General features: G+C 33.3%; 1 protein-coding gene across 17 annotated transcripts in view; it reads right to left on the bottom strand.

The window, feature by feature from the left end:
* The window catches only part of CNBD1 (cyclic nucleotide binding domain containing 1), a 531,845-nt gene that overhangs the window by 369,031 nt on the left and 136,122 nt on the right, over window positions 1–26,692 (bottom strand). The window contains exons 2-3 of one of the 17 annotated variants that reach the window (XM_038579697.1): window positions 25,261–25,342; window positions 18,722–18,753 (exon numbers count right to left, since the gene is read on the bottom strand). The exons of the other annotated variants lie outside the window; for them this stretch is intronic. Of the exons in view, the coding sequence (XP_038435625.1) occupies window positions 18,722–18,753; window positions 25,261–25,299 (71 nt within the window). The 5' untranslated portion in view covers window positions 25,300–25,342. The remainder of the gene's footprint in view (window positions 1–18,721; window positions 18,754–25,260; window positions 25,343–26,692) is intronic. 17 annotated transcript variants of the gene reach the window in all.

Genomic DNA, 26,692 nt, shown 5'->3' with positions numbered 1-26,692 from the left:
GGTGGCTGTGTAGATAGATATCACCACTATTATGAATGGGTTAATGAGCAAAGGAAGCTGGGCCATTTGAGATAGAGTACAAATTCAAATATAGGCTAAAATGAGACTTACCTACACCTACAAAGCTAAATTACAAAAGTACTAAAGATTTATCAGACAAAGTCAAGATGGCATAAGAATGACAACTCCAGTGAATCCCTACAACTTTTTTTTTCCCTACAATTTTTCATTCCAAGTTTTCACTGTTTACTCTGTTACCACTTGACGCAGACACCAACAAAATTTCCTCCTCTGTGGTTTAGCTATTCAAAGCTATTTTTCAAAACAATAACAGCAGAAGCAGCCATGGTAGCAACAACAGATAAACAGATTATTTCATAATACCAAACACAAACAAGATTACAAAAACAGAGATTTGTTTATTTACCCTAAAAATAGCTCCATTGTAGCACCAAATTAGCAGGTGTAACTTATAGGCACAAAAATCGTTCCCTTTTTTTCACTTCAACCTTATCTTTTCTTAGTTCATGTCTCATGTAATATGCAGTTTTGTTGAAGATAGTTTTTGAAATTGCAATATTCATGGGTAATCCCAAAAGGTACTTATTATTTTCCTTTCTGTGTGAGAAAGTCTTGTCTGAGAAAGGAAAGAGAAAATAATTTCGTTTGCAGGGTTCTCTAAGTACATTTTAATGATGCTTTAAATACGCTGAATATCAGACCCCACACAGGTCCTGACAAATTATTTTTTCCTTTTTTAAAAAATATTTTTTTTATTTATTCATGAGACACACAGAGAAAGAGGCAGAGACACAGAGAGAGGAAGAAGCAGGCTCCTCACAGGGAGCCCCATCGGGACGTGATCCCGAGACTGGGATCACGCCCAGAGCTGAAGGCAGATGCTCAACCGCTGAGCCACCCAGGCATCCCATATTTTTTTCCTTTGTGTTAATTTTATAAATGATTTTATTGATTGATACACCCCTTGGTTTTAGGAAATTTGAAATTAGCTTACCAAAACACAAGACTAAGTAGACCAGGTCAGTCTCAAATCTTGGCCTAAACACATATAAACTGAGCAAATATAGACATTGGCATATTGGTAGATTATTTAATCACCTGGAACTTCAGATTTCTTATAAAACCAACCTCCAATGTTCATGGTAAAGATGAAATTATGTTAAAATAGAAAAGCAATTCATCTTTTCTTCTCAAATTCCTTGCCTCATTCAAAATAAAAAAAAATAAGAATTTTTTCTTACCATTTTAAGGACATGCTACTTAAAACATTATTAGTCCCATTCACTGAAAACAATTTTAAGCCCCTCCTCATGTACAAGTCATCTGTAAATTAACTAAAAACTTTGTCAGAATGTGATGAGTAAGATAACATCTACAAGTGCTTCTGCTGCTTTATTGAGTAACCCAATAAATCATGCTTGCTTTATGTTGGAGGTCAAAATCACAGACGCAATTAAAAAAGCAATTAAATACTAGAAGAACAGATGATTACTTATCCACACCTCAGAATGCTTAACATATTTTCAAAGTCTAATTTGCTAAAGCTATAGAGGAGATTATTGGTACATCTTTTTAAGACTATAACAGTTACTCAGTAGGTTTTTGAATAATTATTTTTTAAAAGTACAGATGATAACTATTCTTAGGTCAAAATATTCTCTCCTACTTGTGAGTGATTATTTAAATTCCTCATTGGGGAGGAACATGAAAATGAAAGGACATTCTTAGGTCTCTTCAGGTGACAATAGTAAGTATATTATAAGGTATGAAGAAATTATACAGGAAAATATGTCAGTGGAGATCAATCACATTTTAAAGAGGCAAATTTTAAAAATACAAGGTTATGAATTAAATACTAAATGAGAACAAATGGCCTTTGCTCAATAATTTTAATTTGTGAAGATGAAAAAGGTAAAGAATGCTCTGAAATGTCTAAAGGAAATGCCTACATTTACCCTAGAGAAAGGTGGAAGGAAGATTTAACTATTTATGACCAAATACAATTTGCTTGTACTTTAAAAGCTTCCTTCTTGGCCCTATTATTTCACTCATTTAAAAAACAAAACACATGAAAATAGGGGAAGGGAAGGAAAAATAAAATAAGATAAAAACAAGGAGGTTGCTGGAGGAAAGGAAGATGGGGGGATGAACTAAATGGGTGATGGGCAATAAGGAGTGCACTTACTAGGATGAGCACTGGGTGTTATATGTGAGTGATGAAACACTAAATTCTACTCCTGAAACCCAATACTACACTATATATTAACTAACTTGAACTTAAATTTAAAAAATAATAACTAAAAAATAATTTTAAAAACAGGGAAAGGGAAAATGCGTCTGGGAACACAGCAAGTCATAAAACTTCTATAAATAATATCTTCAAAAGACAAATGTAATGCTTTCTGGTAGCATCAGGCTGTTTAAGATATCAAGAGCAAAGTCAAAAGACCACCATGAGAATTAGTAATGTCATAATAACTGCACAATTACTAGAATGGACTTTATTTTTTAAGGCATGCCTTATGTGTATATTGAGAAAAGCCTGTGTTTTCTTGTTCTCTATCCATTTTACCCCATGCTAATTCACTAGGACTAATACAATTTATCAGTCTAAAGACTTTGTTCACATAAGAGAACAAATAAATACTTAAATAATATCCCATTTCTAAGTAAATGAGTGCAATGCTCAAATACATCAACATGTAGAAGAGATGATGTTTCTATAGGTACCTTGACCAATGATGGCAAAACGCAAATGAACTATACCTAAATTAAAAAACATAGCCAGTAGAATGATTTTTTTTCCAAATCTATATGAAGTCATGAAATTCTTTTTAAAAGATTTTATTTATTCATGAGAGACACAGAGAGAGAGAGAGAAAGGCAGAGACATAGGCAGAGGGAGAAACAGGCTCCATGCAGGGAGCCTGATGTGGGACTCGATCCCGGGACTCCAGGATCACGACCTGAGCATAAGTCAGACTCTTAACCGCTGAGCCACCCAGGTGCCCCATCATGAAATTTTAAATCTAGAATAAACCATCAATATCATCTAGTCTAAAACTTTCCTTTTATAAACAAAAACTTTCCAGAAAGGCAAATTATCTAGCTTGATGACATAAACAAGTAATTGTATTTTTTTATTGTAACACCATTAGCAGATTATAAGAAGTAAAAATTAAATATATTTTGATGATAATGTGAACATATATGAACATATGTTTTTATCACACTTTTTGAAAATAATTTTCAAAAAATTACAATCTAACAGGCAGTTTCTAGATTTTATAAAATTCCAAACACATAGAATACAGTTTATTACTATATTAGGCAATAATAATGTAGATAACATATATGATACATAAAGTTATGCACTGAATTAAATTTAAAAAGAAAACCATCCATACAATCAGTGCAATTGACTACTATAGAAATAAAACAAGAGTGGCTGCAATAATTACTCACCTGAAATGTTTTGGAATACCTAAGGCTCCAATCAAAGTGTCCTGGACATTTCTTTAGGGAGACAGGACTGGAATAAGAAGGGATTAACCACCCCAGTGCATAAAAAAATGGAAGCCTTAAAACTTGTAAGGCAGCAGCACTCATTCTTCCAGGGAACAGAGTGTTCTGGTCCATGGATTTAGGGACTCCTGGCCCTGGAAATGGGGTAGACTATGTGACATCCAAATAATTCTTGTTCTGATTACATGTAACCTTCTGATTATAATTCAGCTTTTTTTCCCAGTCACTTACAACAAATAGAGACGCTAATTGGTTGACATAGTCTTCATGATAGGTTATTTTTTAACTGGAAATGAATAAATTGTTTTGATTTGTTGCCTTCTCTGACCTTAGTATTGAAACTGTATTTCTGAAGATTTAAATCACCATCATGCTGATGACACTGGGACATTAACTAAAAAAGATGAAATCTATCCCTGGCTAGGGTTAATTCCCAAAGTTTGTTGCAGGACTCTATTGAATTTCATAGACTCCAATAATATGTACTTCTTTGGTGACTTCTAGAAATCATTGTGCATTGCTCTTTGAAATTTAAACATAGGCATTAATAAGAAAGAACAAAATATTGGTCAAGAATAATGTGCTTTAGAGCTACAGAGAACTGGGTTTAAGTTCCAACATTCACATTTATAGATATGTATCTTTGGGCATGCCCCAGTTTGGTGCTGGGTTGGTGGCAAATTTGGAGGACTTTCATACCTAGATAAAATATAAAAATATTTACATGAAGGCAACAGAGGGCTAATAATGCCATGAAGAACCCAGTATTTGGAGTTGCCTTTCTTTTACAAATCTGTCCATTTCTAAAGTTTAGAGATAAAAATGGGAAGTAGAAATTGGCATCCAGGCCTGCTAAGGGTATGCCTAATAAATATCACTACAAATTGGTTAGTAACCCAAAAAGCTATATTTCCAGAGTAAGGATGAATTAGAAATAGGACCACAGAGGACTATAGCTCAATGTTAAATCATCTCAATTCCTTAAAATAGATTAGGAAGTCCATATTGCTAGTGTTCCTCAAAGTCTATCAGAAGCGATGTAAATCCTGTTGGAGAAAGACATCATTAGGTCTTACAATGTCTCTACAATTCTTCAAATACATAAAAAAATTAGTCAGGCCCAGGAAGAGAAAGACCTTATAAACAAAACAAAACAGCAGAAAAACAGACAAAAGAAATAAAGCTGCAACAAATTCAGATATTAGAGTTATCAGGCATAGGCTGTAAAATATACTTACTATGCTTCAAAAAGATAAAAGACAAAATTAGAACTTCTGCAGAGAACTGGAAAATCTATAAAAAGCATATGGAATATCTGAAATCACAAAAATGAAAAACACAGCAATCAAATTAAGAACTGAATAGATTTGAGTAACAGAAGGATAAACATAGATATAGAATTTATGAACTAAAACTTGTCAGAAGAAAATAGCCAGACTGAAGCATGCAGGGACAAAAGCACAGAAAATGTGGAGGGTAAGACACATAGAGCATAAGTTGAGAAGGCATAACATACATGTAATTGTTGCAGAATAAGAAAAATGAGTGAATAAAACAAAAGGAAATTTGAAATAGAAAATATCTATTTTGCTGAAGTAATAGAAGACAATAAGCTACAGATTTAAAAACCCTAAAACAGGATAAGTAATAAGAAAACTCCTATATCATAAGACAGCAAAATCTAGAAATCTATTCCCAGAGAAAATGTTCTTTGGAAGTGAAGGATAGAAATGAGTAATAACACTTTCAGACAAGCAAAAAAAAACAAATTAAAAAAAATCCAACCAACAAAACTAAAAGAGTACTTTTTAGACAAACAAAATTGGATATATGAAAAGAAATAAAGGGCAACAAAATACTACTGATTTTGTAAAATAACAACATCTTTTGGGGTCTAAAATATAGAAAAATTAAAAGACATAAAAAATAACATGTAATTCAGGATAGAGGACTGAATTTACAGTGGCCTAAGCCCCCTTCCTTATGTAAAAGAGAGAAAAAGTGTCAATTAACATTACACCTTGACAAGGATTCATTTGGTAATTTCTAGAAAAACAAAAAAGATAAAATAATCTAATTTTCAAGAGAATATGTTAGAAAATTACAGAATAAGAAATATGCAATAGGAGAAAAAAAGAATATAGAAAATTCATAAGAGAGACGTACTTGGGTGGCTAAGTCAGTTAAGCGGCTTACTTAGACTCAGATCATGATCTCAGGGTCCTGGAATATGCTCAGCAGGGAATCTGCTTGTCCTTCTGCCCCTCCCCCCCTCATACCCTCTCTCTCTCCCTCTCTCAATAAATAAAATCTTTCAAAAAATAGAAAGCTCAAGACAGAAAACACGTAAGAAAGTTAATTTAATATCAGATATGTTAGGGACAACCGGGTGGTTCACTTGGTTAAGCCTTTAAGCTCTGCCTTCAGCTCAGGTCATGATCTCACGGTACTGGGATAGAGCCCTGCTCAGTGGGGAGTATGCTTCTCCCTCTTCCCCTCCCCCCCCACCCTGCTCATGCTCTCTTGCTGTCTCTCAAATAAATAAATAAAACATTTTTTTAAAATAAAATCAGATATGTTGTTTTAGTAAATATCAGTTGATGAATACCTGTTAAAGGTTGCACGAGAAATCATCAACCCTATTTGAAAGAGCAACATTTACTGAAGATAAAAGCCAGTGTAGTAATGTCATTACAAGGGAAAGGGCATAAAGAAAGAAAGAAGGAAAAAAAATCTCGCCATTCACAGATGGTAAGATTGCGTATAGGAAAAACAGAGAGTTACAGATTAATTATTTTAATTAATAAATAAGTTTAACAAGGTGCTAGATATATTGCCATTTGGTCAATATACCAAATGCAATTTCCATATAGTAGCATTAAGCAAATCAACTATGAAATTTAAACAAAAAAGATATCATTTATAATAGCATCAACATATGAAACTCCTACAAATGATTCTAACAGAAGTCATCAAATCCTATTTTAAGAAAACTATAAACATAATTGAGAGAAATTTTGAAAGATTTAAGTAAATGGAAGGAAAAACTTCATGAATTGAAGACTCAGTATTAGATGTCAAATTTCCCTATATTAATAGATTAATAATGGAATCTTAGTCAAAACCTCAAATTGATGATCTGGTTCTAAATTTTACATGTAGATTCAAAGAATAGGAATAGTTATGACTCTCAAAGTCAAAGAAAAAGATTTGAGGATTTTATGAGATACCAAGTTTAATTAAAAATTTAAGTAATAAAGGAGATATAATCTCAGCATAAAGCTACATCAATAGACTATAAGAGAAAAAAAAAACAGAACACCAACTACTAGAATATATGGGCACTTCATCTAGAGCAAAGATGGTACTGCAGAGCATTGGGAAATTCACGGTCTTTTCAAAAAATGATGCTGAGATAACTGATATCCATATGGGGTCCACATGGACCATTATATAACTAGCTTTATAATACTGATTCAGTTAACATTTCTCTTTTCCAAGAACATAGCCCCTGTGTTAAGGAAGTCTCGATGAACTTAAAGGCAGCTATCAACTATTATATCATTCCTATGTATTGTCTCTAGCTAAGTTCCAAAGTTCCATGAACTATTCATCATATGATATAGCTTTTAAGTCATTCACTATTACAGTTACCTTCATCTTGCTGGGCTACAATTTACCAGTCCCCTTTTCAGAACACATAACCAAAAGGGAAACACATGCTTAAAATTATGATCCGCACCATAATTTCTTGTGCCTTAGTTGTTATACTATTAATACAGCTATATGTTAATTTTCTTGGCAACCACATCAGTAGATGGCTTGTACTAAGATTACAATCAGCTAAAATCATTTTTTCCCCACATATACAAAGACCTCTCTCCGTTTTGAACTGTAGAGTTGTGCAATACTTTTAACCTAAGCCTCAAGGTTTACATGAAATTCTATTAAATTTAAGGGGAGGAAATGAGATATAATGTAAAAAGCACTTTAATATGACACCTGATTTATAGTAAACAATTAAAATATTAGCTGTTTAAAAATGTCAAATTTTCCTTATTAATTTAGGCACCTTCTAGGAAAATGACAAAGCTCACTTACATGCAAAAACTAAGAGTATACATACAGCCATCAATATGTCTATTTCTCTCAAGCCTACAATTACAGCAATGAAAGAAGCTGCCCTTGTCAAGAATTATTCTTTGAAATTAATTTTATCTTGAATAACTAAGAAAATATAAACCTACACAGAAATTAGGAGTAATCCTGGTTGTCCTTTCAGACCTTTGTAGTTTGCTCATATTTTAGAATGAATATTACCACTTAACCTGGGAGCTGACTCGCTGGCTCACCACAATCCTAGTTCACTTTTCATTTAGCTGGTGCCATAGCCTTGATGTCACAAATGGTCTACTCTCACCAAAAAGACAGACAACTGACTATCTGTACTCAGCTGAAGATAGATCCTATATGTATTCTGACTAAGTCATTTTCTCCATCAAACTTAGCTATGTTAACAAGACATACCACAGGGTAGAATAATTATGGGAATGTCTGCACCAAAGCCATTAGGAGAGTAGTGTGGTCGTGTCAGAGCTGCTGCTGCTTCTTCTTTAAAAGAAGTATTTGGGGAAAATGGGCTTGTACAGTTTTCTTTGAAAACATATGTTCTTACACAATTTTAATATCGTCTGAAATACACTTGCTTGGAACACACAAAACAAAGACAAATCAAACTATTAGAAATGTCATCAGATTAGCCCAGATTCCTGAACAAATCTCAGACTGGGGAGCACACATAACACATTCAGGCCTGGTGAATTCTCACCAAAGGGTTATTTCAAATTGTGAAAGAAGCTCCATTTTATTTTTTTTTAATTTTTTTTTTATTTATTTATGATAGTTACAGAGAGAGAAAGAGGGAGGCAGAGACACAGGCAGAGGGAGAAGCAGGCTCCATGCACCGGGAGCCCGACGTGGGATTCGATCCCGGGTCTCCGGGATCACGCCCTGGGCCAAAGGCAGGCGCCAAACCGCTGCGTCACCCAGGGATCCCAGAAGCTCCATTTAAAAAAAAAAAAAGATAGTAAATTCAACATGACTATAAATGATTATAAAAGCCATTCTGGGAGGTCAGTGGGGATGGAGATTAAGATGATCACATTTTTGTAATTAGAAAGGAAAAGTTTAGAAGGAAAAAAATAAATGTGGGGATCATACAGCAAATGAATATTTTTCCACTGATACAAGAAAAGTGAGTACCTACTGACTCACTACATACAGCCACAGAAATTTTATACCCAGTTTGACAATTGCGACTTTGGCTTTTCAGAAAAAGAATTTTGCATTAAAAGAGAAATTTGAGATTTACTACTATTAAAATATAGTCTCTGCAAATAATTCTTGTGGTAAGCCAGGGCAAAAGATGCAGAAAGTAAAACTTTCTCAGAGTCAGTACCATCTTTACTCACTGCTCACATTCTTAAGTCTTTAATCAAAGGAAGAAGTATCTATTGCTGGCCTGGTTCTTCCTTCATGTGTAAAACTTTTTTGAAAAAAAAGGTTTACATATTGTGCTTATATTTTATGAATTATATTATAAATTTTGCTTATATTTTATGAATTATATTACTGATGACTCATTTCCTATTTCAGATTCTATTAGTTCACCCTATAATAGATATACTATACTTTCTTAACAGTTGATAGAAACACTTTTAATTTAATCTTTATTTTAAATTATTATGATCAGAAGTTTTGAAATATGCATATAGACTATCCTTTCTTTCTGTGACATATTTTATTACTCCTAGGTTACAATAGACTAAGATTTGAAAAATACTTTATCATGATTTGATTTTTCTCAATATAATACACCTAATCTATCTATTTACTTCCGTGCTTTGGCAGAGATTCTCAAATGGAGACAAGAGGTAGGTATCAGTAAATGCAAGTATGAGTAGGTATTTAAATTTAATTTGTCACGCTCCTTTCTTACCATGTAGTAAGACCAAAGTCAAAATTATCTCTTCTTTGTCTATTCAGGCACAATATTCTATTTTTAGTAAGAGATGTTGTTATACAGGTTTTAATATTTTCCTCTATATTTTGTATTAATATTCTATTACTGCATAAGGAATTAGCACAGACTCAGAGGCTTAACACACACACACCACACTTATTATGTCACCACCGCTGTGGGTCAAGATTCTGGGCATGGCCTAACAGGCTCTCCTGTTCAAGGTCTCACAAGGTTGCAAAGTGGCAACTAGTCTGTATTTTCATCTGGAGATTTAACTAAAGAACACAATTCCATTAAATCAAGTGGTTTCCAGAATTTTTTTCTTGCATTTTTGGGATTGAGGGCTCCAATTTCTTACTGACCATCAGGTGGAGGCTGTTCTCAGGTACTAACGGCCACCTATAATTCCCAGTCATAAGGCCCTCTCCATAAGCAGTCACAGTACGGTGGGTTGCTTCTTCAAGGTAGAGAGTCTCTCCAATCTGCTAAGATAAACTCTTGTAAAATGTAACAAAATCATAAAAGTCACAGCACATCACCTTTGCCATATTCTACTGGTTAGCAGTAAGTCACAGGGTCCATTCATACACAAATGCAGATACAGGTGTAACACCAGGGACAGAAATCATGAGGGATCTTTTAGAATTCTGCCTACCAAAAATTTCAACTAAGTTTTAGTATTTTTTCAAATATGTATTTTCTGTTTTTATGAGCTTAAGTTTTCTGGTTGTAATGTATACCTGTGTATATCTGTTTGAATGTATTATAGATTTTAATTGGGGGAAAAATACCCATAAAATGTAATCCTCCCAACCAGAAGCATTAAATAGTCATGAATATATTCAAATGCTCATGTGATCTCTTTAAGTATTATCATTATCTTCACATAGTTCATATATATTCTGGTTGAGGGACTTTTTTGGACAAGAATATTTCTGGATGTTAATGGCTAGTGAGAATAAAACTTTTTTTTTATTTATTCATGTAGTGAATCACTATTAGCTTATAATCTATATTTACAGATTATTGTTATAAACACTTTTTTGAAATTTTACTCTTCCTAATATATATTTTTAGTAAACATATAGATTTCTAAGGCAATTTTTTAAAGATTTTATATATGTATGTATGTATTAGAGACAGAGAGAGAGAAAGACCAGGAGTAGAGGGAGGGGCTAAGGGAGAGGGAGCAGGACAAGTAGACTTCCATGACCCTGAGACCATGACGTGAGCAGTAGTCAGCAGCTTAACCAACTGAGCCACCCAGGTGTCCTTTTAGGGTAATATTTTTAATATAAGAGTATTAATGTGCATTTTATATATATTCCCTTGTAATTAAAGCTGAAATCACCATGCATGGTTGTACGATTTGTGTACTTCCCAGAGGAGCCAGGGTAAAGATGTAGGAGCCGCCTAATATCCATTTCTACCCTGCTGGCCTAGCAGAATGCCAAATATAGAGAAGCAAATGTCTATGGAACGAGGTGTCTCTTATTAAAATAAAGTGTTCCATCCCCCCACAGAGGTGTTTTTGTACTCTCTGTGCTTAGGGGTAGAGGTGCTTTTTTTTATAAACTGCCTAAGGGCTCTGTATAAGTTAATAACTCTCCTATTATCTCTACCTGTCCTATGAGATAATAGGCAAGTTGTTTAACTTCTCTGTGCCTAGATTTCTGTATCTGTAAAGTAAGTATAATAGTACCCACTACATAGGATCATAAAAAGAGGTAGGGGAAAAGGGAAAGGAGAAGGAACAAAACAACGAGAGAAAGAGGAAGAGGAGGAAAAAGAGGGAAGGAGCAAGGGAGGCAAAGAAGAAATGTTTGATTTTAAATATCCAAGGGCATATCCAGATTTTGTGGAGCCTAAAACTTGTGTAATAGCCAGTCCCTCTTTAATAAAAATAATACAAATATAATGTACTTTTCAAAATTTCAAAAACATATAACTATATGAACACATTGCTAGGGTTCCTCCCAGAACCTTGGAAAGACCATTCAAATATATGGAGAAATTCATTAAACCAAAATTACTGTGAATAATTTTAGTAAATCTCAGATTATATATGTTTAAATGTTTATATGTGTAACACATATATATACATATATGTAATTTCTAAGATTATGGAGATATATCAATATAACAAGTATATTCATAATTCTATTATATTTTGCATAGTATATATGTTTAAATTTATATATTTATTGCATAATTATTATTATTTATAACATGTTAGTGACTATTATATATTTCTCTATCTATATTTCAAGTTTTTCTCTGAGAACAGATTAAAACAACACCCTCTGTTGAAAATAGAATATTCATGACCATTATTTCACATAAAACTTCCCAAAAGGAGTCTTGCTGGCAACTTATTGTCCAATCTCTCTCTGTAGTCCACTCCATCAAGATTTCTTCCCTATCATTTAACTTTTGTTGAAGTCACCAACTACCTCATATTCCCAAATACAATTACCAATCCCCAGAACTTGGTCCATTTACACTCACAATATCATTTGATATAGTTTATAATTGAGCTCTTTTCTTTTCTCTACATGTACATCCTTATAGTCAGGTGATTCTATTCAGGTCCATGATTTTAAATACCACCCAGAAACTAATGACTCATTTTTATCTCTTGTCCCAGGCCTTCACCTGAGCTCCAGATGCTTATATTCCACTGTCAAGTCAATTTCTTTAACTGATATATATTTATAATAGAAATGTCAAAAATTAACATATTGGAAACCAATCCTTTGATTCATCTGTCCCTCAAAATGCTGCTCCTCCCATATCTTCTCTTTTTCAATAAGGGAAACCTAACAGCTCAGGTCAAAAGCTAAGAAATAGAAATAACAACATCACATACTAAGAATGAAGACAACAACCCTACGACCCAGCAATTGCACTACTGGGTACTTACCCCAAAGATACCGATGTAGTGAAATGACAGGACACCTGCACCCCAATGTTCACAGCATCAATGTCCACAATAGCCAACTATGGAGGGAGCCACAGTGTCCTCAGACAGATGAATGGACCTATACTACCAACAGCTAACAGACTGAAAGATTATATTTGGGAGAAACTAACCAGCCTGTTAGGGGAGATCATCAAGATGACATGACTCCCTTTTGACCCTCAAGTAGATCCAGACAATCAAAGGCTTCTCACTACCTCCTTGTCTTTAAAATGTAGGCTTTGCTAACCATTTTGACAGAGGAGCCATTTTCAAGGTGCCCTGAGACAGCAATGTGTTGGCTGATGCTGTCTGAAAAGTATTCGTGAACTGAATCCTGTTAAAATCCCATTAAAGGGGTACCTGGGTGGCTAGTGGTTGGCTGCCTTTGGCTCAGGTTGTGATCCCAGGGTCCTAGGATGAAGTCCTGCTTGGGCTCCCCACGAGGAGCCTGCTTCTCCCTCTGCCTATTTCTCCTCCTCTTTCTCTGTGTCTCTCATGAATAAATAAAATCTTTTTTTAAAAATCCCATTAAAAACTTTTAAGGGAGGGCCTGTGCACAGATTCTCTAGTCTTGTGGCCACCAAGCCTCATACAGAAGTTCTTGCCTATTAAACCTGTCACCTACCAATGTGGAGGGGTCTGCTTTGTCTTTCTTTAGTCTCACCTGCCTTCTGTGTACAGGGGGCAGTTTGAAAACCAACACAGCCCTAGGAAAAAAGATGTCTGAGACTGAAACAGTACCAAACTCTTTCATCCTCTGTGAGGCCTACAAATACAAGTTTGAATCAGCAATTGAGTGCCTCAATCTCAAATATGAATGGGCAACAGACGATAACCAAACAATTGAGAAAATTTCCAACATGAAAGACAGAGGCAAAAACAAAAACACAAAAATAAACTTTTGGAAGAACCAGAAAGTGTTCTGGTTTGGAAATATATTTTTAAAAAATTAATAATCCAAGAAAGACAAAGGAATACTAAATCCTTAAAATAAGAAAATGATGCTATGAAAAAGAAATATTTGAAAAATAAAATAAAAGGGTAATGGAAGTTTAAATTGTGGTAGCAGATACTCAAATTCAACAGAAAGGTTGGAAGATAAAGTTGAAAGAATTTACCTTCCATTAAAGATAAAATAGAAAAAGCTTTTAAAAATCAGATAATCGGGATCCCTGGGTGGCGCAACGGTTTGGTGCCTGCCTTTGGCCCAGGGCGCAATCCTGGAGACCCGGGATCGAATCCCACATCAGGCTCCCGGTGCATGGAGCCTGCTTCTCCCTCTGCCTGTGTCTTTGCCTCTCTCTCTCTCTCTCTCTCTCTCTGTGACTATCATAAATAAATAAAAATTTTTAAAAAATTAAAAAAAATCAGATAATCAATTTAGAACAGCCACTATCAATTCCAGAAAGGGAGTGCTAATATTTAACTAATGGCTTCCCCAAAAATGGAGAGTGAGGAAATTATCATAGAAATAATATAAGAAATCTAAAATACACAAGGAAGTGACTTAGAGACTGACAATGCCAATCAAATGGCCAGCAAAATGAATGAAAAAATGTCCACAAGAGTTATATTATTGTGAAGTTTCAGAATTCTAGAAATAAAGATCCTAAAAACTTAGAAAAAGGAAATTTTTTTTTTTAAAAAAGGCACTTTTAAATAATTGTTAATCACAATAGCATCAAGCTTCTCACAAAAGCAACCTGGAAGCTGAAAGACAAGGAAACACAATTCTGAGGTAAAATTTTGAACTCTAAATTCTATGTCCAGCCAAGCTAGCAATTAAATGTGAGAGCAGAATAAAGACATATTTTTACATTCAAGGTCTCAAAGAATTCTACATTCTCCAAAGTTTGTAGAGAAACTGTTGCCTGAGAGAGAGAGTGAATGGAGAGAGAAGACACAGCATTTGCTAGGTTTATCCACTGCAAGTGAAAGTTGAGGAGAATTCCCAGGATGAAGCAGAAGAAAGTCCCAGAATGACAAAAAAGTGCATCAGGCCTGGACAGCATCTATTATAGAATGAAGCAGAACAGAGGCTTCTAGAAAGCTCACCTCTAGGGAAAAAGAATTCTAGATAACCTGATATATTTGATCTTATTAAAAGAGTTTTGCTTTTTTTGGACATTTTGGAATAAAGTAATGATAGACATAAAAACAAATGAATAAATGAAAAAAAATCAAACACTCAAAGACTATCATTTTGGTGAGAAACAAAATGTTGTATGAGAAAGTATAATATTATATGGAACAGCTGTGACTAATACATACCTCCATAGCCTTGTATTGCTATGCGGAAGGGGGGATTTGAGGGAGGGATGGGTACTGATACACTAATTTCTTGATTTTACAATTATAGACATCCACTATTGACTTATTATTATGTAAATTTAGGATTGAGATCTTTTATACCCTTTAAATTTCATGTCTTGGGGCACCTGGGTGGCTCAATGATTGAGCCTCTGACTTTGGCTCAGGTAGTGATCCTGGGGTCCTGGGATCAAATTCCACATTGGGTTCCCCATAGGAAGCCTCCTTCTCCCTCTGTCTCTGCCTCTCCCTCTGTGTCTCTCATGAATAAATAAAATCTTTTTAAAAATAAATAAATAAATTTCATGTCTTCCTCCCTCTCCCCACAATTCATGTTTGTTCCTCATAATTTTTATCAAATCTACATTTGATGCTTCCCATTATTATTATGTTAGATAAAAAGAGGAAGGGATGGACATCATTATTCATTCTCCTTCTTGCCTTGAACACAGATATTATGGCTGGAGCTGTTTTCTCCTCATCGTATCCTGAGCTCTAGACAAATTACTGTACATCCCACTTCAGAGAATGTGGCAAATGTGCATATTTACTAAGAATACTAATGATATATTACATCTCTGAATAATTCTGAAACATCAAAGTACACTGACAAATTTTATTTCAAAATAAATTTAAATATTTAAAATATATTTAGTCAGGTAGATTAGGAAAAAGAGGAAAAAGGAAGAATGAGCAAAAGGAATAGGATATGTGGAGATAAGAAAAAAAAACATGATTTCCATGTCCCTGGACACCATGTGCAGAATTTCACAATTTTCCTAATCCTTCATTATTTCCCAAAAAGTAGACCTAAGCCTAAAGATAAACCAAAGTGCTGGAGTACTTCATAAGAATTCCAAGAATATCTAAAGCTGCTTCTGTTTTAGTGCTTATTTCTCCCATTTTCCAAGCAGTGCCATCAAATTAAAATTTGAGGAAATGTAAATATTCTTACAGCTGTCAAAGTGTTTATGTTTTAAAATGGATATTTTAAATCCCATTCAACCACAAAGCATTGTGAGACAGTTTCCATGGTTACTTCTATTAACTCCAGCAGCCATAAGACATTTAGCAAGCTGCTTAAAAAAATTAGTGCCATCAAGCATTTTTAAAAAATTTTTTAGAAATGTTTATCTTGACAACTAATCATCTCTGTTGTATGATGATAATACTGCTGAAAACTCAGCAGATGTGTTAAATTCAATGAATAATGTACAGCATTCATAAGAAAAAGCATATCTAAATTTACTTTACTTTTTATTCTACATTGATTATATTTGTGACTTCAGTTTCTATATGGAATGCTGAACACACACATATGTACCTGTCAGAGTATATTAAAAATTAGATCAACATGAATTAGTCAACATCTTCACTTTTTTTTGATAGCTTTTAATTATTTAATTCCTTAAACAAATCCAGACTTAGTATTTCAGGAAATTAATCCTTCAAAATGAAAATACAAAAAAAAAAAAAAAAGAAAATACACCTGAAAAACAGAACCTCATAACCTTACAATTTAAATATAATATAATAATCATACCAATAAAGCAATTAACAAATAAATGAAGACATAAAATAATGGTATACAAATTATTTTCCCTAAATTCTTTATCCCATACTGGTTTTTTTTTTTTTTTTTTTTTTTTGCAAATAGTACTAAAAGACTTCTAACAAAATAATGTGACAACCTTTCTCACTGTTCCTCTGATCTCTCACACAGGTAACCACTTTGACTACAGTAGTTTTTTTTTTTCCTGTCATGACATATCACCAGATTTCTAAATGATATGCATATTCTGTTATCTTTATATTCATCAATTTTAGATTTATTTATTGTCTTCCTATAAGGACACATGAGGATTTTTTTAATCCTCCTTAAACTGCTTTACTTCTCTAACTTTACACAACAGAGTTCTATAACTACACAAAAATTTTAATAATTTTGGTTGACTTTATAATTTAGTGTTTGCTATGCTTTTGAAGAATACCATGAGTATGATTCCTTTGTTGTTTACTTGTTTGTTTGTATGTTTGGCTTCTCCTGCATAATACTGATTATTCACTCTTAATGTAAATAAATCTGAAAAAACATTTTTAATTAAAACATACTCAGGTTTCAAAATGGAGAATAAAAAAAGGAGACTGGAAAATAGAGATAAGAACACATTATCAAGGGATCCTTGGGTGGCGCAGCGGTTTAGCGCCTGCCTTTGGCCCAGGGCGCGATCCTAGAGACCCGGGATCGAATCCCACGTCAGGCTCCCGGTGTATGGAGCCTGCTTCTCCCTCTGCCTATGTCTCTGCCTCTCTCGCTCTCTCTGTGTGTGACTATCATAAATAAATAAAAATTAAAAAAAAAAGAACACATTATCAAGAATTATGATATTATGATATTATTAAGAACACATTAACAAGGAAATTTGTTTTTCAAGACAAACAAATGCTTTTTTCTTCCCAAATCACCTCCATTTAAAACCAACTTTTGCTTAAATTTTATATTAGAATAAATAGATATTACAAAAAAATTCTTTGTCATAGAGTCTTCTCATTCATAGATAGAAAGTCATTAAGATGAGACTTACAATATCCTACTATATTAAGATGAGACTTACAATATCCTACTATTACTATTCTGCTTCCTGCTATTGTTTCTAAGTCAGGAATGGAATAATTTCTGGGCCTAAAAACCTCTCAAATTATAAAATAGTCTCATAGATTCTGTATTTCATTTTGAAATATAAATCCATAATATGAAGATTAGGAAGATTTTAGAATAGACTCTTCTAAGTACATATATATTTAAGGATTAGACATATCACATTTTCCCCTCAAGTTAGAGTAGCTATTTAACAAGTAGAGGAACTCTATTTATTGTTCTTAGCAATAAAAAAGAGGGGGGGAGAAAAGGAAAAGAAGGGAAGGAAAGATAAAACTCTATTTAGTCATAGCTACTCTAGCTCTATTAATTACATAGAAGTCATCATTATAAAGACAAAATTTGGTCCTCCCAGCATTGCGAGCCCCTCATCAGCAATGTTTGGGTATTTTTATTTTTATCTTTATTGCTATCCACAAAAACTGCTCATACAAAATAGACTTTTATTCAAAAACATAAGTACCTGTTAAAAAGAAGCAGCACCATTTGAAGAAAGACCACTGTCCTACTTAACTCAGGCTGCTAACAAAATCCACAAACTGGGTGACTTAAAAACAACAGAAATTTATTTCTCACAGTCTCAAGATTGGAGAGTCCTAGATCAAGGCACTAGCAGATTCTTTATCTGGTGAGAGCCTACTTAACAGTTCACAGACAGTTGTCTTGCTAAACCCAACATAACAGAAGGCATGAGGGAGCTCTCTGGGGTCTCTTATAAGAACAATAATAATCTCATTCACGAGGGCTCCACCTTCATGACCCAATCATCTCCTGAAGGCACCACCTCCAAATAACATCACTTTGGGCATTAAGCTTCAACATATGAGTTCTGTGGGGACACAAATGTTCAGTCCGTAACAACCACTAACTTTGCTTCAAAGGACCTAAATTCAAGTTTCATCTCTCTAATTGGGAGCTGAGTAACACACTAATTTCAGTTTCCTTTGATGTAATGGTGATAATATCTGCTTAGAAGGGTTACTATAAATACTATAATTTTGGAAGATGCCTGGGCTCACGGAATTATTCTCTTCTAAAATTGCCTTCTTTTTTTCTTCCCTTTTTTCTTTCAAATTTGTAATCCAAATTTTGTGGCTTCAAGCAAGCAAATTCAAGTTGTCTTTAAATTCCCAAATTGTCTCCATCTAACAAAGTATTGAAATGTTTCTAGCAATTATTATCAGTTGATATTGACTGAGAGTCAACTTGGTATTGTACTCACTTTTCTGGAGGTTGAACAGTAGATTTGATAATCTACAGAATAAAAACAGGCAAGATGATTTCATAACTATGATCTCAGCAATTAGCAGTTACAAAAATGTATGCTCAGCTGGAAATTTGTACATTTAATACATTTAAGGACTATAGTAAACAAAATACAACCAAAGTGATCTGAAACTTTGTACACAAATTTTAAGGCTCAAAGTTCCAGTACTTTTCATTTCCTTATGTAAGGTTACCCCATTTGGAATCGTCGAGATAAACTTGTATTTTTCACTGTATTTCCTTCATTGGCCCCCATTTGATGCATTTTATTATTTCTCTTTTCACTATGAAAAAGATATGATTTTCTCACTTCATTGCCCTCTACAATAATTTATATTACTGAATACAATAAGTTTATTGTTGAATATTTTAGGAGATGCATTTTATAGTCAACCTGTTAAGTTAAAACAGAGGCATGTCTTGACATGCATATATTCTTACAGTTATCTCATTGTCATTTCTTTTTTTTTAATTTTTATTTATTTATGATAGTCACACAGAGAGAGAGAGAGAGAGAGAGGCAGAGACACAGGCAGAGGGAGAAGCAGGCTCCATGCACCGGGAGCCCGATGTGGGATTCGATCCCGGGTCTCCAGGATCGCGCCCTGGGCCAAAGGCAGGCGCTAAACCGCTGCGCCACCCAGGGATCCCCCTCATTGTCATTTCTAATATAAATGTTATTTCTCATGAAAAAGTACTAATTTTCATTTATTAAAATGTATATTGGTGTATACATTTTCTCTCACATAGGATCCATATCTATTCACCTTTGAAAATACATATCTGATAAATATGAGACACTCAGAATGCTTGTTGATTTGAATAACAATGCAATGATGTATGTTTTCTCTATAGTTTTATTTATATTAATTTCATCTTTAGATCAGAGTTTCTTAAACTTGGCACTACTGACATTTGGGCCAGATAATGCTAAAGGATCTACTAGTGTAATATAAGATATCAAGGAACTTTCCTGACCTCCAACCTCCAGTTGCCAATGGAATTTCACCCCAGTTATGACAAGCAAAACTATTTCCTGATATTGCCAAATGTCACCTGGGAGGCAAAATTGTCCTCATTTTAGAATCACTGGTTTAAATAAATGAATCTAAATTGCAACTTTTAATAAGAAAATGTAGTCATCGGAATGCTAAAACCTATAATGCCTATAATTCAAAGTAGCTTAAACATTAAGAAATATAGCTACCAAATCACATTTAATTATCCACACACACTTTTGTGTCTGTATAGTATGAATAATGCAGTGAAATATAATAGGTACAATAGTATACTTGCTACAAAACCATTTCCAGACTGTAGGAAAATTTACCAAACTAACACTTATAAAAGCACTTTGAAAGAATTGATGTCTGACAAGCTATACACATTTTATACAACACCATCCCCACAAGACTCAGCAACAAGAATGACCAACAAAATCACTGACATTTCTGCAACCACAAACTCTGCTATAAAATTGGACAACAAATTTCCTGCTAATCCATCCGCTGTTAAAGATGGCATTTTTCAGTCTCACTTAATAACTTTCTAATTTTTTTTTAGCTTGTGAGTTCAAACCACAATGAACTTGTCCTACGACAGATCTAGATGTCCTCTACAGAATTTCACATTACGCAATTTTATTTATACTAGAATTTCCTTGGCTTCATAGAAAAAAAAGTACAAAAACAAAGTTCCCAGATGTTCCTTAGCTTTTATATTCCAATTAATCTGTTCTCCTACTTCAACCACAAATTATTCCATGTACAATTATTCTTAGCATCAATTATCTGAGCTATTCTCCTAATATTGTTTATCTTCTTCAGAGTTTCAATTAGTCTTCTGAGAAAACAGTATGAGCCTCGTGTTTATTCTTTAAATTATTGTCCTGGAACAGACTGACAATATCTAGTATTATAAACTCTAAAAACTGAAAATAAGAAAACATATCATTTCACTAAAGTTTTTCTTAAATTAAATAATTATTATTCAAATGGCAAAATAAAGATTTAACTCATTTAATTAAGTTTTTTTGTTTTTAATCTGGAAGATGTTAGATGAAAATTCTTCCACCCTACCTATAATAAAGTAGCTCTTCTCAGATAACTACCCCCCAGAAAGAAAAAAAGAAAAATCATAAATGTTAGATAAATTAAATAATAGCAAATAAATAAAAACAGAATTTTGAATATATCAAAGAAAAGCAAAGTAAACAAGGAGTCAAAATGTTTCAGAGAAACCCATAGAGGTGAGCCAATATTTTTTACTGTTTTCCTTTTAAGGCATTTGATGATTCATATGCTGCATAAGGCAAAAGGCCAGGAAGCCAAACAGAATATAAAATTTAACAGTATAAAATCTAAGCAGAGATTTCTACAGTCTCACTGTGCTGCAGAGATTAACTATTAGAATCCAGGGACAGCCAAGAAGAAAAGAATCCCAGTAAATATTCACTGAAAACCCTGAAAAGCTATACTTTAGGAAAATATACAAAACAAACAAAACCAGGCCTAGGAAAAACTGAATCCAGTTCTAAGTTCTCCAACCATGATTGCAACATACCCTTTAACAGAAGAATTTAATCCCCTCTGCAAAAGATATCATCATCCAGAACTTTTACAATGTTTTACACTTAATGCCTGGCTTAAAAACAAACATTACTAGGCATGCCTGAAGAACAGACCAAATGATTAAAAATTGAAAGAAAGGAGAAAAAGGTAGAAATATACCTACAAGAAATTCAGATATTGTAATTTTCAGACTTGAATTTCCACTGTTTTCAATATATTCAAGAATATAGATGACAATATAAATTTCACCACTGAACTGGAATTTATAAAGAATAAAATTTAAATTCAAGAAATGAGAATATAATAGAAAAAATAACGTAGTAGATAGATTTAACAACTAACTGAACAGCAAAACAGAGCATTAGTGGATTGGAAGATACATCAATAGAAATTACCAAGACCGAAGCTAACAGAAATGAAAAGGTAAAAGCCAGAATAGTTTAAGAAATATAGAGGCCTTTCACTGTAGATCTAACATGCATTTATAGTGCCACAGAGAAATACATAGATAGATGATAGATAGATAGATGATAAATAGATAGATAGATAGATAGATAGATAGATAGATAGATAGATAGAAAGAAAGAAAGAAAGAAAGGGGGACGCTTAGGTGGCTCAGTAGTTGAGCATCTGCCTTTGGCTCAGGTCATGATCATGGGATCCTGGGATCGAGTCCTGCATTGGGCACTCTTTGGAGACCCTATTTCTCCCTCTGCCTATGTCTCTGCCTTTCTGTGTCTCTCATGATTAAATAAATAAAATATTTTTTAAGAAGATAGGAAAATCATTATATGAGCAAAGTATTATGAAATTTTTCCAAAACTAGTGAAAGACAACAAGCCACAGATTCATTGCATTTTACCAAGAAACAAAAAATTAGGCACATTACAAAAAGAATCCAAAAACCAAAGATAAGGAGGAAAATTTAAAGATATAGTCAGAGTGATGGGAGGATATTCCCTTCAAAAAGGAAATAAGACCATCAATCAACTAAATTTCTCTGAAAAATAACAGGAGAAAAGAAAACAAGGAGGGGTGGGGGGAAGAAGAAGAGGGAGAGGGGGAAGATAGTTTGGGAAGGAGAAGGAACAAAGAAGCAGCAGCAGTAGTTGCTGAAAACACTAGAGTGGCATCTTTAATGTACTTTAAGAAAATTATTGCAACTTAAAATTATTTAACTAGTAAAAATATCTTTTAAAAATAAAGATAAAATATAGATATTTCAAATAAATAAAAACCGAGGGAATTTGACCTCAGCAGATCTGAGCTAGAAAGAAATAGTGGAAGGAATTTTTCCTGAAGAAGTGATCTCAGATTAAGGCAGGAAATGAGGAAGTAATGACGAGTAAAAGAAAAAGGATAAAAAAATATATATGTGAATTGAAATGAATATTGACTATATAAAACAGTAATAATGTTTGATGGGTGGGCAAATACACGTAGAATTAAATTACAGAAAAAAAACAAATGGCAAACAATTAATTAGTGTTAAACTGTTCTAAATTATTCAGTTTCCTCAAAGTGGAAAAATACTAATTTGTCATAGCTTCCAGTAAATCAAGGACATATATGCAGCAATTATTAGGGAAGTAAATGAAAGAATGTATAGTTAGCCAGGTAATGTTTAGGAAGGAAAGCATGAAAGTGGGGAAAAAAAGCAATAAAAAAAGATAGTACAAATAGAAAACCAAGAGTTATATTACAAATCTCAATGCAAATATATCATAATTACATTAAATAATAGAATAGATGCCATAATTAAGACTAAGATTGCCATCTGAGTAAAAATATGTATTGAAAACGTGAAAAAAAACGTGAAAAAATAACTGCACTGAAAGAGAACATTTTTGCAATATGAATGTGACATTTTGTTTATGAAAAGATGAATAAAGTTTGCTTGGTAAAGCAAAAAAATAAAGGTTCTGTAAAAAACTTATATATAGGAACATTTTGGCAGAAGCCCATTCTTTCTTAATTGCTACTATTGGCACACATCAATTCAATTTTGTTTCCTGTGGGCCTTTCATACATCAAGCTAAACTCCCTGATGATTTCGGCTTTTCTCTTAGACTTTTAGCTGTGACAAAATATTTCACTCAGCAGGGACTTACATGCAGGGATACATTTGACTTGTCAACACTGAGCATTCAGATATACATTAAAAACAAACTCCAGCATATCTAAAAACTAAATCTTACTGGATAAATTCTTCAGGAAGCACTTCTAAGACTAAAAAAGTGCAAAGATTATAGTTAAGGAAAACAATTACTATGTAAAACATCTAAGAAACACCAGTACTCATTCACCTCCAGATTTCTATATTGTTTCTAAAACAAATTAAGCATGTTATAAAAAAAACATGAAACTAAGAGAACATCAAGCAATATGCTTAGAAACACACGTAAATAGATTCAAATAAAGATGACATTAAAAACAAACAAAACACCTGGGAGAATCTGAAACCTTATATAAGACTTTATAACAATCTATTATATTAGCCCTGAATTAGCATTTTAAAAAGCAAAGAAATTAGTGATGTGCATTTCAAACTAAGGAAGTATGAGAAGTTTCTCCATCTCATAAATATAGTCTATGTACATAAAGTTCTAAAAGCTTAATGTAATACATCAAACTCAAATGCTTCTTAAACTCATATGAAAATGACATATGTAGCCCAAAATATTAATTTTTTTAGTATTAGTTCTTTCCTTATATCTCTCCCCTCAAATATCATTCAAGAATATTCATGCACAATTTTTTTTAGTCATTTAATGATTATATGAGTACCATCCTATAAAGGAAAAAGATTAGGAAAAATACAAAAGCAAGACGTGAAATGTGTGAAAAATTGATAATATCAAAACATGAACTTATTGATTTTTAGGTATTTTCCAGTTTAATTAGAATCAAGTCCCCAGTGAGGTTAATACTTCTGCATTCTATATAATATAAAAAGATGGAAATGAATAGGGGGATATATTTGGGAAAATCAGTAATAATATGATTTTTTATTACACAATGTTTAATTAGGTACTAAGATAAAATCATATTGGTTATGTATTTTAGCTTTCATTTGCTAAACATATAAACATCCAGCTTATATCAGGAAGTAAAACATTTAAGGCAAGAAGAGAAGGAAGTTTGCTTGGCTCATTCATTTCAAACTTGCTATAATTATATGAAATGGGACTAGCGGTGCCTCCTATTTGGGAGTACTCTTGCCTTCCAGAAAGGTCACTTCGAACTACGATAAGGGCTAAGGAAATGGAGAACAGGAGACTCACAGGTGCACATTCTTTTTCAAGATTCAGAGTGATAGAGAGAAAGTGGTCAATTAGAATCTAGACAGAATTAAGGGAGAAGAATTGCCTAAAGTTGGTTGATCAGTCTTGCCTTTAACTGAGATCTCAACTCCAAAGGATGCCTGTAAGATCTCTTGACCAAGAGGGCCTCACCTTTACCCTCAGCTTGACTAAACTTTAGACAGGAGTTTTGCTGACTGCAGGTCTCTGATCTCCCAGTTCTTGAGAATATTTACTTGGAGTCATAAATTCTTCCTCTGTCCTTTTGAAATTTAAATCTTCCACAACCCAGGAAGGTTTTTCTTAATAAGCACCTGGAAGCCAGCCCTTTGAAATATAACTATCAAAAAAGATAAGACCCCTATCTATGAGACTCTGTGGGAATGTTGGAGCCTAACTTAGATAAGCACCAATTAGCAAACATAGACGGCTTAATTGCATTGATCAACCTTTCTACTGTCAATTATTATTGACAATAATATGTGGTATTTTTCCACAATTATGAGGTATTTTTCCATTAGCTTACCCCAGTGCTCAAAACCTCTCCCCTCTTCTATTTCAAAACACTTGAGTTACATTCTCTCCCCCCCTACTGCAATAGTTTTAAATAAAGTTTTCCTTACCTGTTTAACATATCTGGTGCAATATTTCCTTCCCGCCATGATGCTACTCAATTACCAGGATAAGAGAAATACATGTGTATTCCTCAATTAATAAGCAAGTTGAAGTGCCAAAAATGTGGATATAAATTATAGAATTAACATTTCGTTCTGACATGAGTAACAAGAGTCAATGAACTATCACACAGGTATCCTACTATGTCTTAACTAGAAACAACATTAAGTTAAATAAGTCATTTCAAGTCGTCCTTCTTATTATCACAAGGTATAACTTTGGTGACCCAAGGCTTTATTTTTCAATATTTAAGAGTTGTAATTTTTTGAGTTATAATTGACATACAAAAAGCTGTACATATGTATACATCTTCATGAGTTTGATGTACACAGTCATCAAACACCACCATACACTATGTAGTAAATTTAACATCACCTCGAAAAGTTTTCTCCCTCCTTTTTAAATTTATTTTTTCAAAAAGAACATTTAACATAAGATCTACCTTTAACAAATAGAGTATTATTAACTATGCACTATATATGCACTATGCTGTACTATAGATTTCCAGAACCTATTCAGCTTGCATAAGTAAAACAATATACCGTTTTACCAACATCTCCCTGATTCCCACTCCCCTAGGTCCTGGGGGCCACCATTCTACTCTCTGCTTCTATGAGTTTTATTATTTAAGATTCCTAAATAAATGAGATTCCTATAAATGAGATCATGTAACATTTGTTCTTCTGTGTCTGGATTATTTCACTTATCATAATGTCTTCCAAGCTTATCCATATTGTAGTAAAAACAAGATTTCATTCTTTTTTAAGGCTGAATAACATTCCATTGTATGTATATACTATAATTTCTTCATTCGCCCATTGATGGAAATTTAGGTTGTTTCCATATTTTGACTATTGTGAATAATACTGCAGTGAAGATGGGAGTGCAGATATCCTTTGAAATATTGATTTTGTTTCCTGCAGATATATACTCAGAGGTGATAGATTGCTGGATCATGATACTTTTTTGGTTTGTTGAGGAACCTCCATACTGTTTTCCATAGCGGCTGCACCAATTTACATTGCCACCAACAGTATACAAAACTTCCACTTTCTCCTTGTTCTCAACACTTGTTATCTTTAGTTTCATTATAATAGCCATCCTAACAGGAATGCAATGATATTGTGATTTTGATTTGTTTCCCTCATTATTACTGATGTTGAGCAGCTTTTCATGTGCTGGTTGACCATTTTTATGTATTCTTTGGAAAAAATGTCTATTCGTTCTTTTGTCCATTTTTAATTGAGTTATTTATTTTTTGCAGTTGAATTGTGTAAATTCATTATATATTTTGGATATTAACCCCTTATCAGATACAGGTTTGCAAATATTTTCTCCTGTTCTGAGGTTGCCTTTTCATTTTGTTAATGGTTTACTTTG

Source organism: Canis lupus, chromosome 29, assembly GCF_011100685.1.
Source record: "Canis lupus familiaris isolate Mischka breed German Shepherd chromosome 29, alternate assembly UU_Cfam_GSD_1.0, whole genome shotgun sequence".
Taxonomy (NCBI): domain Eukaryota; kingdom Metazoa; phylum Chordata; class Mammalia; order Carnivora; family Canidae; genus Canis; species Canis lupus.
The sequence above is the reverse complement of the archived record's forward strand: the minus strand, read 5'-3'. Positions and strand labels throughout refer to the sequence as shown.